At 43.4% G+C, this 16,712-nt stretch overlaps 1 protein-coding gene across 3 annotated transcripts in view; it reads left to right on the forward strand.

The window, feature by feature from the left end:
• Window positions 1–8,061, forward strand: part of CFAP77 (cilia and flagella associated protein 77) — a 103,883-nt gene extending 95,822 nt beyond the window's left edge. For all 3 annotated transcript variants that reach the window (XM_074974017.1, XM_074974015.1, XM_074974016.1), the window contains one exon: window positions 6,783–8,061. In XM_074974017.1, the coding sequence (XP_074830118.1) occupies window positions 6,783–6,905 (123 nt within the window). In that variant the 3' untranslated portion in view covers window positions 6,906–8,061. The remainder of the gene's footprint in view (window positions 1–6,782) is intronic.
• The last annotated feature ends 8,651 nt before the right edge of the window (window positions 8,062–16,712 follow it).

Consider the following 16,712-nt stretch of genomic DNA (forward strand, 5'->3'; position numbering starts at 1 on the left):
TTCATAAAAATTAACAGTTGAAGTTTAATAAAAAAAAAGAGTAGAGTTTGTTTTTTTCTGCTGCACCTCTATTTCTACCTAAGGAACCGAACTGACAAGCACAGCTCATGTAATCTTGCAATTGTTGTCTTGTCAGAAAAGCCTTACCCTGTGCTTAAATAACCAGTGTTGGATATATGTAATACACACTGGGCCAGCTGTTTAGATCTGGCATTTATCTTCAGAAGTTTGAGGAGGACAGCAAAAAACTTCACAAATTCAGGGTGTTATAAAACTCATCTCCTGGAGATCTAGATCATGCTTAGAGAATAGAGTAATGGCCAAGAGAGCTTTCCATGCTAAGCTGTAGTTGACATCTAACTCGGGTCAGAATATTGACTGACCAAGAGTCAATAGCATCTGAGGGTTGTTTTGCAGCCTATGTCAAATGAGTTGGTAGATCTCAGTCCAGTTCCTAGTGGACTCAGAGCTCTGCATCAAATACCACGATGGCCTTTAATTGGCACCTTGTAGGCAAGTTAGATGCCTCAGTGATAGACACTATATAAAAACCTAAGGCAGATAATCTCAGCAGAGGCACCAAAGATTGAATGGGCTATGGAAAATGGAACTACCATTTTACCCTTCAGGTGACCCTTCCAGATCTGGGTTGGGGCAACGTGAGGGGAATCTTATTCCTGCCTGTGCAATCCTTGTTTTATGGATAAATTTAGTCTCAAGTGTTGGCCACAAGCACTAAAATCACTTTGGTTTCTGCTAACACTTTTGCATAATGGTGGCCGATACCTCACCCAGCATAGCAGCTCTGATCACAGCCCCTGGTACTCCCCTTCCCATATATTTAATAACCCCAGTAATCCTATTTTCACCAGTATCCCTTTCCATGTCTACAGTGTAATTAGTAACTTCTCCCCTTGTGTCTCTAAGCCCTCTTCAGCAATCCTCAGTTTACCCTTCCTTCCCAGTGCACTGATGGCCCTCGTTGCTTTTCCCTCTGACTGTCTCCACTGCTCTTCCAACTCCTTCCACTTCTCCTGATTGACACTGATGTAAGGGAAAGCAGGATCGGGTCCTGAAGTTCTCTGTTAAAAAGGTTTACCACCTTCTGATCAGAGATAGGCCCAATCCAAATCCTAAACCCAAATACCTCAGAACCATTTGGAAGTTGATTTGCAACTGGTCCACTTCCGCTGTACGCTCAATGAACCATGCCAAAATCTGAGATCCAGTCATACGCACTGAACTTTGCAGCTCAGACCAGCTCTTGTTTTTGATGGGGAAAAAAAAATCTATGTTTTAAATTGCTTTTCCTCCACATTTTGTTTTTAAAAAATGGAGTGATTTTAGTGGTGGTGGAGGATCCCAGATTGACAGCCCTGGAGACTGAAGGCCTCAAAGTGTCCATAAGATAAGGTAGAGCACAGGCAGTGCGTAATCTTCCCCATACTAACACCTTCAGGGCTGAGAAGGTAAGCTCAGCATCCACATTAATTCAAATTCTTTTCCCCTTCATTGGCTACCAACAAGGGTTGGCAGCTGGTGCCTGTTCTCCTGGTGTTTCCCATCCTGGGGACACTTAACCATGAGCAAATGGACTCAGACCAGTTTGCTTTCAACATCTTTTTGCACATGTAATACAAATCGTGTCCTCAGCATGCACTGCAGGGTACCTCCATCACTACTTTCACTATGAACTAAGCACATGCAAATACTTTTTAAAATTACCTGATGTTTCATACCATGGGTCCCTTTTCTACCTTCAACACAGGACACATTTACCAACAGGTTTGTTGGTCTAGAGAATAGGCTCTCAGCACGCACGAGGTCCTGGGCTTAACTCCCCAGGATGCTCTGACAGCCAATGTGAAAGTTATCTGGATCCAGTGTCAAGGTGAGCTAGTTGAAGGTCCAAATGAGTGAATTCCTCTAGACCAGTGGTTTTCGATCTTTGGTCCACAGACCTCTGGGGTCCACAAACTGTGTCTAAGATAGCCAAAGGGATCCACACCTCCATTTGAAAATTTTTTAGGGGTCCACAAATGAAAAAAGGTTGAAAACCACTGCCCTAAACCCTCCCAAGGCCAAGTGACAAGGGACTTTTGGTGCTCAACTTAACGCATCTTAAAGGGCCCCAATTTTCAGAAAGTGCTGAGCAGCTACATTCTGCCAATAAGCCCCCTTTAAAGTGTCTCAAGACAAACAAAAAAAATCGCTAGTCACTTTTGAATGTCTTCATGTTTTTGAAGCAAAATAAGAATATTCCCCACACACACAAACACCCCATTGTGTCTTTTAATCTCTTTATTTTCCTTTTAATTAGAAAAGAAAATGTGGAGTGTGAGGAGGGAAATAACCCTCCATTTATTTAACTTGCTAACCACTCTACCTACAGTAATAGCCACAGTATTTATAACCCTAATAATCCAGATGCTAAACCCTCCGAGTTTGGTGCAGCTGTGGACAGAATAACATCTGCTTTAAAAATACCTCCTGCTCTGTAACTTGTCATGGCATTTGTTGACAACCCTATTGAAAGCAGCTCTCAATGTGACTGTGAAGGATCTTTCAGTACCTCTTTCTCTTTCCCAGACAGTTTTTGAAAGGGAGGTGGCGAGGGGGACCCATCAATACAGGGGGAAAAAAGCATCAGCAGCCAGCATCGGCTGATGAGGCTCCTCACCTGGGCCCCCAGCGCACCGCCTCCAATTAAATCAAAATGGTTTGTTTTTAATGGTCTTTTACACTGACAAGTGGGCTATCATTCCAGGCCCAGATAGCTGTCAGGGAGCAGAGGCAAATCCTCCGTTGATAATGCCCAATGCTTCCAATTAGGAACCGAGGCCGCTCCTGGCGCGCTAACGATTCCCCAGCCTCCCCCTAGGCCCCTTCGGCGCTGGCTGTTTCGTCTTCACTCCTCCTCCGCCGCAAATTACTGACACAAAACGGAGGCGCCCCGGCGTCTCCTCACCACGCCAGGCCCAGGCCCTGTTGGGTTTAATGAGGCGATGGAAGTTTTTGCGGCTCTTTCGCTAAATTCTTTTCTTGTTTGACAGCTGCTCGAGTGTTGACCTTATAAAAGATTTAGTGTTTCTCATTATTTTCTGTCAAGCTTCACAAGTGATGGCTTCACGGAAATCATTTGCATCCATATATGTGTGCGCGCGTGGGGATATTGTATATATAGGTGAGAGTGCATGTGTGTACTTGTCTCCCATATTGTGTGCTATTTTCCACTGGAAAGAAATCTACAAATATGACAGTTATTTTGTGTTGATTTTTTTTTTTTTAAGAAAACTTAAAAGGGCCTTCCTTTGTTAGGATCCTGTAAATGAGCGATGCTTTGGAAAGGGAGTAAAGATTGTTTTCCTGTGATGGAAGCTTAAGAAAGGGTTTTGTCACCTGCTAAAGGGATTAAATCAAGTGGGTGATGGGGAAACGAGGGGGAGTCTGGGGACATCCTTTTTGTTAACATGAAGAGTCATACAGGGATTGGATCCTACCTCCCCATACGTGTGTAGTTTGGGGTAGAGCTCACAAAAGGAACAGGCAACTGGATGCAGGTCCTTTCATTGAGGCAAGAAAAGCCATGACCCCATTCATTCCCCACCTAGCATCCCTTAACAGGATCATCCTCAAAAGCAAATCTTTCAAATAATTTAATCCAGTTATGTCAATCAAATATTCTGCCACTCTTCCATGGAGCCCTGTTCATTAATAAATACTACTAATCACTTTATACATTCAAAGGGCTAAAGTGGTAATATAAATGTAGATTTCTAGTAAAACATTTCTAACAAATTTAGTTCCTATATACTTGGAGCAAAATAAAAGTCTCAGGGGCAGATCCTCGGCATCACTCTGGAGCTCTGCGAGTTTTCACCAGCTGAGGATCAGGCCCTCAGTGTTTATTGTCTTTTGTACTATTTATCCATCCTCCATTAAAACGATAGATCAGCCTTTACTTGCAACGACTTTTGCACAACAATGCTAATGCTCAGTAGGTGACTCTCTATATTTTTTCTTCCTTCCTCAGCTAAAAGGACTTTGTGTAATTGAGAAATGTATGTGGAAGTAACCCACAAATATGCATCTCTAATTTTTCATAATAAGGATTTTCCCCTGTAATTCCTGGATGTGAGGTCAGATGTTAAATACAATCCACCTGCAAAAGGCTTGTATAGATTCTTGGTGTGATCTGACATTAAAATATGGTTTCAGTTAAAAGTTGCTTTTAATGAGCTGAGTTGAAAGTAATTACAACTATAAAACTCTACAACATAGGGCATTTAAAAAAGCACTTTGTACATTAGCACCCGCTCACACGATTTGTTTCAATTTGTGTATCAGATCTGAGACTTCGGTATTGCAGTTCAAACACCATCAGAATAATGGTTTGATTATCAGAGTTCTCTAGAGAAAATGTTATTTGGTCCATCACTTAAAATGAGAATTAGAAGTGGAACAGCCAGAGATTAGGATTCACCAGTTTAGCATTGACTTCTTGTACCAACCTCTGTCATATCATGACCTCTGACATAAAGCCATCCCGGTCTTGACTATAATTACTGTCCTGGGACTAATCCATACTTCTCAAATGACCCTTGTTATCAGAGGACTTCTCATTTTTAAAGCAAAATTTGCCCCTAACTTACACCTGGTGCTTCCCACTTATTCATACTGAGGTCAGAAGCCTTAGGCTGTTCATAAGTTTGTGGAGGGCTCTAACTGTTCGTATTGTCCATTGTTCCTACATTTGGGTGTTAGTAGGGTGGAATCTCAGTGCAAAGTTCCCAGGTGAGGTAGTGAATGAGCAGCCAGCCTCTGTCATTAGGGCCTCAAACGCAACCAGGAGTTGATCTGTTATAGGTCTGGAGGGTTAGTTCCAAGTCCACCTAACTGCAACGTGTTCAGATGCTCTGGAAGCTGCTAAGCTTGAACTATTACCCCTGTGAAAAGTAGCCCTCAAAGTTTAGGGTGTCAGCCTGTGCCAGGAAGTTAATGTAGGAATTTTGAATCTAGGAGTAGTCTCATTCAACCATAATCAGCATTTACCTTGGATAACACTAATAGAATGCATCCACTTGTACTGTAGTTTATACACAAGACATCTGAGTACTGCTGTTAACTTGTAGGAGATCCTTAGAAACCTAGTAACAATTCTGCTTAAATAACATTTTATTTCTCTTCTGTCATCTTTATATTTATGAACAAAGGACCCTGCATGAAAAGAGGGATTTTTCCCCCCGATGCATTCCCCTGCTCCTGTGTTCTGCTCGTGGTAGTCATTCTCACAGCATGCAATGCCAACGTAACAAATGATATCATGACTTCAGTTAGGGAATAAAGAGCTGGAGTGGAGGAAGTTGAGTCAGGAGTTTGAGCTTCTGGACTTGAAGTGGGGTGGGAGAGAAATACAACAAATATTTATATATAAACTAGAATTGTTGCAAAATGTAGCACTTTGGTCCAGTTTCACACAGTCTAATGGAAAAATTAATACCATTGTATGTGAAATAATAAGTTTATTAAAGTGATGCCATTTGTCCCTAAAGTATTTGAGTGGAATTTTCAAAAGCACACAGTTTCCATTCTACCTGGTTCAATTCTACTTCAGTTCAAATCAGTGGTAAAACTCTCATGGTTTTCAAAAGTAGAGTTAGCCCAACAATAAACACGTCTGAGAATCCCAAGCTCTGACTCTTAAAAGACACTGAAAAAATGATCAAATATTTTAAGAGAAAACACATTAGCTTCTGGGATCTCTCTCTCATACACATTTTCTTCTCATAGAGAGATTTATTATGTTACAACTGTGATGCTGAGACACTTATTATAGCCAAAGTTTTCAAATTTGAGTGTCTACGGTTAAGCACTTAAATCCATATGAAAGCACTTAAATGCCATATTTTCAGAGTTGCTGATAATCTAAACGCACCCTTTGACTGCCTTAGTCTCTGCCCAGAAGAATTTACAATCTAAATAGGTGATCTCATACACACACATACATGCATAGATATTGTATATATTTGCTGTGAATGTATATGTATACACACACACACACACACACCCCCCACCACTCTAAAAAAAAGTCATGGGAACTAATATGATGTCTGCCAACTATCACTCTGATCACTCTTATATGTTCCATCCCTTTCCCCCACTCTATGTCTTCTTGTCCATTTAAACTGTAAGCTCTTCATGGCAACAGCTGTCTCTTAAGTATGTTTGCACAGCACCTAGCACAAGGAGGCCCTGATCCTGACTGGGTTTTCTAGGTGCTACCAAAACAACAGTATTTCCTCATGTCTTCAGTGTGAGGAGTGGAATGCATTCCACCCCTCTGACAATGAGCCCACTTATGTAGGTGCCAAGCTCTAGCCATGGACATTTGAAAATGTCAGCTTAAATGAGTGATTTGTTGTAATGAGGTTATAGGACTTGTTTCTGGAATGTTAACAAGATTATCTCCATGATTAAATACTCATCAGCCAACCAGAGAGTTAGTCTTAATTTTAAAGTTGTTAATTGACTTTCTTTAGAGAAATAACAATGAGGAGTCTGGTGGCACCTTAAAGACTAACCGATTTATTTGGGCATAAGCTTTCGTGGGTAAAAACCCCACTTCTTCAGATGCAACTTTCTTTAGAGTGTGGAATAATGTTCTGAAAAAGACTGAAGCCGATGAGCTAAACTGTAATCTGTTTTCAATTCATATTACAAGTTTCTTGTCTTTGAATTTCTGCTCGCTGTAACCAATCATATATCTGTTTCTTTCATTATAGGTTGGTCCTCATCTCAGTACCTTTCCAGACCGTGACGCTCATAAAAAGGCGTTCAGTGTCTACCACTCAGAAATACCTGTGAGATGTGGTCCCCTTGCCCAGGGCATATATACAGCCGCCTGAAAGCTCCACAGAAGTCATTTACTGAACAATGTAACATGTTAGAATACTAAGTTAGCAATATAAGATAGATTTTTATTCTAGTGTACAATTATTTTTTTCAAGTTTAGAAAGGCTACATTCATGTTGTAACTGAATAAATCAGCACATTTACCAGTTTCTGGCTTGCCATATACATTTCTTCACTAGGAGCATATGCAAGCATTTTAACCAATCTTATCATATCAAATAAGAACATAAGAACGGCCATACTGGGTCAGACCAAAGGTCCATCTAGCCCAGTGTCCTGTCTTCAGACAGAGGCCAGTGCCAGGTGCCTCAGAGGGAATGAACAGAACAGGTAATCATCAAGTGATCCATCCCCTGTCGCCCATTCCCAGCTTCTAGCAAACAGGAAAAAATCCATTACTGTGGTCAGGTTAATAATGCTACAGTGCATTTCTCCCTTGGATTCAAAATGGTAGCACAAAGCCACCCTTACCAGCTTGATTACATAGCTTGACTACACTGAAGATAGCTCTTCTTTCCTTCATAGTACATTAGACGGGAGTAACAGTCCCTGGTTCCCTGACTTATATCTTATCATTTATATAATATTTTTCAACATGTTCCAATTGATAAATAAGTTCTCCGGTAGGCCCACCCTCAGAAAAGCATCTAATGATGTATTTAACTTCAATTGGACTTAAGTATGTGCTTAAATACTTTACTGAATTAGGGCCTTAGTGCAAAGTAACTCTTTACTTGAAGCCAGACAAGGACGATGACATTTGTACTTGATAAACTCTTGGCTCCTTGTAGCAATCAGGCCTGTCCGTTTTCCACAGGGCTACCAAATGAATTTACAAGCTCAACCAACTTCAGTACAAGTAATGACAATTATTATTATTTCCTATAAATATTACAGTAACACACTTAGATGCCCCTTTGTGCTAGACACCGTACAAACACATATGAAGACCCAGACCTGCCCCTAAAGAGCAGCATTTACACTGGCAAGTTTAAAAAGGCCACTCCCAGTGGGATTTATCACCTTAAGAAATTGCCTCTGAATAATGGGTCTGATCACTTTAATTGCTTTTCTGAAAAACTGTTAGCTGAATAATGAATTACTCCTGTGTTTTCTGCTTTTCGGCTCTATTAACATGTCTCACATTGTACCAGATATATTTAAATACAATGTTTTAAACATCTGTTTGCATTATTCCTTTCTCATTGAGTGGCCCTATCAAGCTAGGTCCTTACACAGCCCTTAGCATTGCAGTTCCTTAGCACCTCAGAATCATTCAAGGGTTTTATCCTCACAGCACCCAACCCCATGTACAATTCTAATAGAGAGTTGGGTGGGCTTGAAGCCAGCCAAGAGATCAAACTGATGGTTCCAGAACTGGTGCCCAGCACAGGACTTCCACTTAAGAATATCAGGCTTTCCAGCCTGACCTTTGGCACCTATGCATAATGGGACAGAGTCCTGCATGAATAGTGAGATTGTTGATCTGGACACTGGGACAAACAAGCACTTTTCTTACCTTGGAGGGATGACTCCATTACGCTGGCAGCTCCCTAGAGTGAGCTAGGCCTGGTGTGTTGTGTCTGAGATTTCTAAGTGACCCTGCCCCTAGGGGCATCTGTTGCTTAACTACCCATTTATATAAGGGAGTGTCTGCCTCACTGCTCCACCCTGAGCACACCTGAGCCCAGCTAAGCCTGGAGAGAGAGAGATAAAAGGCCAGTTCCAGAGATAGGTGCTCTATATATTTCTCTTTGTCTAGTGTGGGTCTCTTACTAGAGCAGATATGAAGTATCTAGCAAGCTAATAGTAAGATGTGATGTGCTGAGAAAAGTTGGGTGTAACAAGAGACCTTTCCCATCACACTGGGGAGGAAGAAGGCTGGGCCTTAAATGTCTTGTTTTGCTAAAAAGTGACTTGGCTTATAACCTGAATCCTGGAGCCAAGCAACTGTGCATCTAATAAACCATTTGCAACAGGTTCTCAGCTATATACTATGATTAGGTTCATGCACAACCTGCCATTCAACAACAGGAAAACAACTTCCCTGGCCATGTAAAGTGACCTGTCAGCTCATTATAAGGCTGGGTGAAAGGGGAAAGGACCATGGTAATAACATCTCTCTCCCCAGAAGGGCTTCATTAGTACAGGGCTAAAAAAAACTTTCCGTGGGCCTAACGAATGCTGTTTGAGTGCTGTGGGCTTACAGAAAGTCAGTACAGTGAAAAGGAGACTAGAACTAAGCTCCAGGGGTCTGATCCCATATGCTGAATGCCCTCAACTCCTATAGAAGTTAATAGGGTTTGGGCAATCGCTACATCTTGCAAGGCTGTTCCATATGAAATTGTGAAAAGAAAGGGGTTTAGGTACCTCTCCATACTATACTATACTATGGGTCCCTGCCGGCTGGAATACTGAGGTTTTCCCAGTGGTGGGTGCCAGATGCCCAAGATGGAATATGAGAATGGTTGAGTCAAATGAAAGAGCGTTAAAGGGGACTGGCTGGTAATGGACTGTGGAGTGTTTTACCTCTAGATTGCCAGGCTGAATCCAAGGGCAAAAGTTGCTGCAATCTGGTGGCCTGCTCAGAAAGAAGTGGCTGCACCTCACTCCAGGTCCGACTGGACCCGCATCCACACCACTTCAGTTTGAACCAATTCTCACCCTAATGCCTTTATTGTCAGTCACTGCAGAGAGGCCAAGGACTGAATGGGCCATGGAGCCTGAACCCCATTCACATTGCAATTTGGGGCACAATGGCAGGAGATGCTGACCTTGCTGCTGCCCATCTAGCACCAAATTCACTAAGAAGAAGAAAATTAGGGTCCTCTCATCTGTACATCACAATGCAAAGTGCTGTGTCAGCTAGTCCTAAAAGCTGTTTTATGTATTGGTTAATTTGTTGCAAAGGGAACCTTGGTACTGCACAAAGCAGAGGGTGCGGGGGGGGGGGGGACAGAATATGCAGATGTCTCACCTAGTCATATGGTATTTCCAGGTCTGCATCCTGTTTTTCAGATCTGCTTTCTTCCCCCACCCCTTTCCCCAGCCCTTCTTTACAGGATGCTGCTTGTCCTGTAGTGACACCCACTGGTAACTCTAAGATTTTGATGCTCTTGCAGGTTCCCCACAGCTGGGCCCTCTTTGCAAACACCTCCTAGTTAATGATTTCTGCAAAGCACAAAGCTGCAGGTTAACTCTGATTCCCCTTTACCATGTTATCATCTTCCCAGAACCCCTTGTCCCTCTCTTCCCTTCTATTTGTGCTCTGTGGGCCTTTCTACTAGTTAATAAGATCTTCATTTAGGTGTTAGAATATCCCAAGTACAGCACATCAACCCTGCTGCATTCCCTCATCTGCTGGAACTATATGCCCCTTGCAGTAAATGCAGAGTTTACATGTCATCATATAACTATGAATTTAGCATAATAGAGTCTACTGGGATATTTTTATAGGTTAGCCTCTTAATAAGTCCAGGTGTGGTTTAAAGACTTTTTGTGGCAAGAGTTATACAAGAAATAGCTGCTAATTTAAAAAAAAAAAAAAAAAAAAAAAAGGATCGCTTCCATTTATAACAGCACCCAGGCTGACCTGAAATCTCCTTGCCTTAAATATCTGCATGCATTCACCCTAACTGACTGAGATCATTTACAGTTTGCAGCCCCTGCCCTGATTTAGGGGCTCTCTTTGCCAGCTCACACACACTCGGGAGCATGCAGGGCTGGTTCTACCACATAAACAGGACGGGCGGTCACCTACAGGGCAGTAAGAGCTAAATCCTCAGAACTGATGAACTCTTACAACGCCCATGGGAGTTTTAGATGCCCTGTGCCTCTGAGGATGTGGCTCGAACAGATAAGGAGGAGTTTGATTCGGAGGAAGGAATGGATGTTTGTCAATTGCACAGGACATCAAAACCCCTAGCCGCGTCCCTGGGTGTGAGGCATAAGCATATGAGGACACTGCAGGAGGCACAGTTCAAACTCAGTGGGGTTTTGTGCTTGCATAGTACACTCCTGGTGTCTTATGAACAGAAATGCCTCAGGAATATGGGTTTTAACAGCAGCTGCACTTGTGTTGTATAAAATCACTGGGCAACAAGCCTATCATAAGGACCAGATCCTGCAAAGGTCTTGGGTGCCCCCAACTCCTGCTTCAGTCAATGGGAGTTGGAGGACACGCAGCACAGGATCAGGCCCTAAAATCTGTAATAAGGCACTCATTAACTAAAAGATTTAAGCCAAGATCCTCAAAGGTATCTCCAGGGGAGCTAGGCGTCAAAATACCTTTAAGGGCCATAGTGCCTGGGGCTTGGTAATAGAACACACAGACTTTCATTTCTTGATCAGTAGTCCACCGCCGTCCCAGATGAGTAGTGTCCCAAAGTTGTTGACAGCTGCTGGCTTCATGGTGGCATGCTGTGAAAGGAGTTGATGGGGCTCGTTCCACTTGCTCCTGGACAAGAGTGCACATCACAAAAGAAACCTGCACATTTGACACTGAAGACCCAACCTTGCATGCTATATGCAGACAAAACTCTTGATGCAATCAGTGAGCATCTGATGTGTGCAAGGACTGCAATATTGACCTCCTGACATTATTAACAGAAAGACCAATGAGCAAATGGGCCATGGAAACCGAACTACTTGACTTCCTTGCCCCTAGAATGGGGCCCTTTGCTCAGGTTTGAGATAGGTTCTAAGTGCCTGGAAGATAATAGGGTGATAAGGAATAGCCAGCATGGAATTGTCAAGAACAAATCATGCCAAACCAACCTAATTTCCTTTTTGAAAAAATTACTGGCCATATCCATGATAGGGAGGAAGCCATAAAGGTGTTATAGCTTGATTTTAGTAAGGCTTTGATGCAGTCCCACATGACAGTCTCATAAGCAAACTAGGGAAATGTGGTCTAGATTAAATTAATATAAGGTGGGTGCACAACTGGTTGAAAGACCAAACTGCAAGCATAGTTGTCAGTGGTTTGCTGTCAAACTGGGAGGACAGCTCAAGAGGATCCCACAGGGGTGAGTCCTGGTACTATTCGCTATTTTCATTCATGACTTGGATACTGGAGTGGAGAATAGGCTTATAAAATTTGCCGATGACACCAAGCTGGGAAGGGCTACCAGCACTTTAGAGGACAGGATTTGAATACAAAATTGAATATGCATCAACCATGTGATGCAACTGTGAAAAAGGCTAATATCATTCTGGGGTCTATTTGCAGGAGTGTCATATGTCAGACATGAGAGGTAATTGTCGTGCTTTATGTGGCACTGGTGAGGCCTCAGCTGGAGAACCATGTCCCATTCTGGGGATCACACTTTAGGAAAGACATGGACAACTAGAGAAACTCCAGAGGAGAACAACAAACATGATAAAATATTTAGAAAATTGATCTATGAGGAAAGATTTTTTAAAAACTGGGCATGTTTAGTCTTGATGATTTCTCAAGGTCCCTTCCAGCCCTACATGTCTATGATTCTACGATTCTATGTTGGTGGAGTAATGGAGAAAGCTTGCATTGCTTCTACTACACAGGTTATTGCTGTGGCTATGGATAAATAGGGATCCTCTGTTTCCAGTGCAATTGATCTAACATAGTCCTAGGGAACTAGAATATAATAAATACAGTGTGTGGTCAAGGCACAGGCCTAGGAGTCAACTGACTGGAGTTTTAGTCCTGGATTTTCCACTGACTAACAGTGAGACCTAGAACAAGTCATCTGGGGCCCAGTCCTGCGAAATGCTGAGTAATCTCAACATCTACTGATGTCAATGGGAAATGAAGGCAGTCCAGTAAGAGGTGCTCAGTACTTCACGGCATTACATGCTTAACTACCCTTCTATATGGCAAATCTAACTGAAGTCCACCTAACTCACAAAGGGAGGGTTGAGTACCACACTCATTGCTTGGAAAGTGCTTTGAGATCCTCAGATGGAAGAGGAATAAGAAGGGGAAAGTATATCATATCATATTATATTTATTATATTATTCTTCCATCCAGTGTTCAGTTCTTCTAAATATATTTCACGGCATTGGCTCCCCCAGTGCCAGATTCAGCTAGAAGGTAGAGCCAGTGAAAAGTCTAGATCCTACAAAAACTTAAGCACATGCCTACACTGATTAGTTTCATTGAAGTCAAATCCTAATTAATTAATACTCAATTGAAGTCAATAGGACTACTCACATGGGCAAAGTTAGGCATGTGTTCAAATCTTTGGGAGACTAAAACTGGCATAACATAGCGTTCATTCTTTATGTATATTAATGCATTCATTATATTTATTTATTAATGATGTAGCACCCAGCAGATCTAGCAATGGACCAGGACTCCATTGTGATTGGTACTGTACAAACACATAACCAAAAGACAGTCCCTGCCCCACAGAATTTATTTACAGACAGTGCCATTTAGTGACTGTTTAGTAGAAGGTTAAAGGAAAAGGTTCCAGACCCAGACATAAATATAATCCCTCACTTAAAAACCTTAGGCACAACCTGCTCCAAAGAGCTTAAAATGAACTCTCCTCATTCCAGTGAGCCTGCAGAATACCCGATTCCCTAGTGTACTGTTTAAAAACTCTGAAAAGGATGAAAACAAATCTACAGGTAGTAATTTCCTCCCCCAAAATAATGAAGTTGAGATGACAGATTATGATGGACCTTGAAAGACTCCTAGCCTGGGAACCTTACCAACGCATTTTAATGTTGGTATTTTACCAGTAAATACAACGTGAGGCTCCAATTTCACAACTTTCCCTAGAATTAATTTCCTTCCCCCCGCCCTAAACTGAGCGTTAATATTTGTGTATTAATTAATGGTATGCTGTTGTTAGCAACATTTGATTTCGAGCCCTTGGGGAATGGCTTTGTGACGTGCCCGGTCACATCTGAAAAGCCAATTACCTACTGCATTGTCCTGACTCCTGACCTGGAGCAAAACCAAAACTGCCTCCTACATGGTGTTGGGGTTGGGCTGCTGGGGAGACCTCGTAGAGCCCGAGCTGGTCTCTGCCTAAGGGGGGATGAAGCGAGTGAGACATAACCAGAGGAAAGTGAAAATGGCACAGCCCTGGAAGGGGCCGATTCGGTTTTCATTTCGTTCACTCTGGAGGCTGCGTGGTTTAGCTAAAGAATTAAGCCAAGAGGCGATTAGGATGTTTCTCATCAACCCGATCCAGTTAGCGTGATCACTAATACAATCGGTTTAACCCGATTCTGTCTGGGGGAGGCTAAAGTCCTGGCTACTTATTGTGCCTGGATACTAGCGACGGTGCCGTGGGAGGGATACCGTAGCATAGCTAATAATGGAGGGTTACCCAGAAATACAAAGAGCTTTTATGATCCACTTCTGTCTATTTCACCCGATTTTAAAATTCATAAAACCGGCCTCGTAGGTTGGACCCCATTGTTCTTATTTATTTTAAAATCCTGTCTCCTCGGGGCAGGTGGAACCCGGCGGAGACTGTCCCAAACTTGTGCGCTGCACCGTGTTAAAAAGGGCAAAAGACTCAAAAACCACCTTCGGAGCCGCCAGTGAGAAAGCGGTGGGGTCGGGGCTCTGATGAGGCCCTGAGCTCTGCTAGGAGAGGCGCTGCCCGTTCCCAAACTTGTATCAACTCTAAACTCCGCCGGCAGAGAGATTTTTTGCAATGATCCAAGGGTTTGGGATGGAGCCAGACGCCTGATAGTCAACTGGAGTCTTTTCCTTGACTTCCTTGGGCTTTGGATCAGCCCCATTAATCTATGGGCGGTTCAAAAAGGCAACTTCAGGTGTCCGGTCAGAATTGAAGCGTGTCAGATAAAGGCCTAACCCCTCCACACACACCTTTTTTGTAAGGACTTTGGGCTGAGTGACTGCAGCGTGGCCTGGCTCTGGTTAAAACGGAGCAAAGGCAGGAAGATTCCAATGGAATGAGAAGCCACTTAAAACAAGCCTCTTTATGGACTTTGCGCAGGGAGCACTAAAACTATCCAACCTTTCTGTTAAAAACGAGGGGGGAAAGAAATTAACCAGATTAACAACAAGATTTCCTTCAACGGAGGGCTTTCCTTTCCCTCCCGGCTGGTGTGCTGAGCCTGGCTGGGAGGGAGGAAACTGGGGAGGGAAAAAAACCAATAATAAAAGAGAGCATGTTTGTATCCAAAATCCTGGAGGCTGTTGGTAGAGGAATCTCGATGTCAAGGTGGAGGCTAAAGGCAGCGGTTAGCCAGCCCCAAATCAGAACTCCATAGGCAAGCAGTTTGAAATAGCAGCCCGGGGGAAGGAAGGGTTCAGTTACCTTCTCTCGGCAACTGGCGTAAGGTGCCTGGATTTTCGTTGACCATTTCACAGCATGCGTCAATTTCAGAGGTGGCAGGGGATGGGCAGCATTGGGGCTGTGCTTAGTATTAACCCGGGTCAGGGCTGAGCATCGCTGCAGCGACATTAAACAGCACAGTTAAAAGGGGTAAGCCCCCGCCCCTGCAGGGGGAGGGTGCGCTAAGAATCGTCCCTAGATTTTGGTTTGTTTGTTCGTTTTTGTTCTTGAAGGCGGAGGAGAAGGAAAATCTTTAACCTGGAAATGGGGAGAGCCTGTGCTGGGGGTGGGGGGCGGAGGACTAGGATCCAGGTCCGACCCAGAACTCCAGGAGCAAGTCCTGGAAGTGCTGGCAGGGTCTGCCCCTCTGTGACAGCTGGCAGCCGCGTTCGGTCCTCTCTGGGGATAAGGCGCAACTTCTGCAGTCCCGAAGCTCGGTGCATTGCCCGCTTCCAAGCTGCTGGCCAAGGGGATCTTTGGAAGAGGGACAAGAGCCAGCAGCCGCCTGGATGGAAGGGGCGAAAGGAGAAGAAGAGGGAAATAAATAAAAAATGAGAAAGAGGGGGAAAAAGATTTGTAGAAATAACAAAACTTTGTACAGACAGATCCACGCCGTTCCCTGCCTTTGTGGCGAGGGGCTGCTCAGAACTCAGTGTAACATACAAGGCTGGGGCCCAAGACCCGTCAGAAACGACAAAAACTGCTCCATATAAAGAAAAGGAGTACTTGTGGCACCTTAGAGACTAACCAATTTATTTGAGCATAAGCTTTCGTGTACTCCTTTTCTTTTTGCGAACACAGACTAACATGGCTGTTACTCTGAAACCTGCTACATATAAGTACCTGGATGAATGGACAGACAGACCGATTTGTCTACAAACCTTTTAAGGGTGTATTCCTTGTAAAGGGGCTTGGAAGCTCTCCCAGTTGCATTGCCAGGGAGTAACTTGAATTAATTACAGACTCTGTCCCGAGTGGTATTGTGAGCCCCTTAAACTAGAGACAGTGATTTACAGATCTTCGGAGATCTGGAGATTTTGATTTTTTTAAGAGCTCCAAAATCTAAGAAAAAATCGTTCTCTTGGGGAAATAGGAAGGGAAATGGTTCCACAAAAGGGGTGGGGGGAACCCCTTCAGAGTTCTCACCTAAATGCATCCCCCTCTCCAGCCCCCGATCCTTTATTTCATCTGCATTTCTGGAAGTTTGAGAGGCTGGGGTAGAGCAGCTTCGCCTCCCCTGGACTGGAAGATCGGGAAAGGAAAGAGTGCTCGGCCATGGAGATCATTTCTAGGTGTTTAACGAGCAGTGGGGTCCCATTCCCTCGTGGGGTTTTGTGGAAGGGTTTAGACGTGCAGAAAAAGCCAATCCAGCAAAATTCTTTAGCGTTTACAGTGATGAGAACCACACACGCGCGCGATTCTATCGATTGTTACATTTACTTCATGGTAGGGTAACACCTGCCTTTGTATGTTACTTCTTCCTACCTGATGGA

Source organism: Natator depressus, chromosome 16 (genome assembly GCF_965152275.1).
Source record: "Natator depressus isolate rNatDep1 chromosome 16, rNatDep2.hap1, whole genome shotgun sequence".
NCBI classification, from domain to species: Eukaryota; Metazoa; Chordata; order Testudines; family Cheloniidae; genus Natator; species Natator depressus.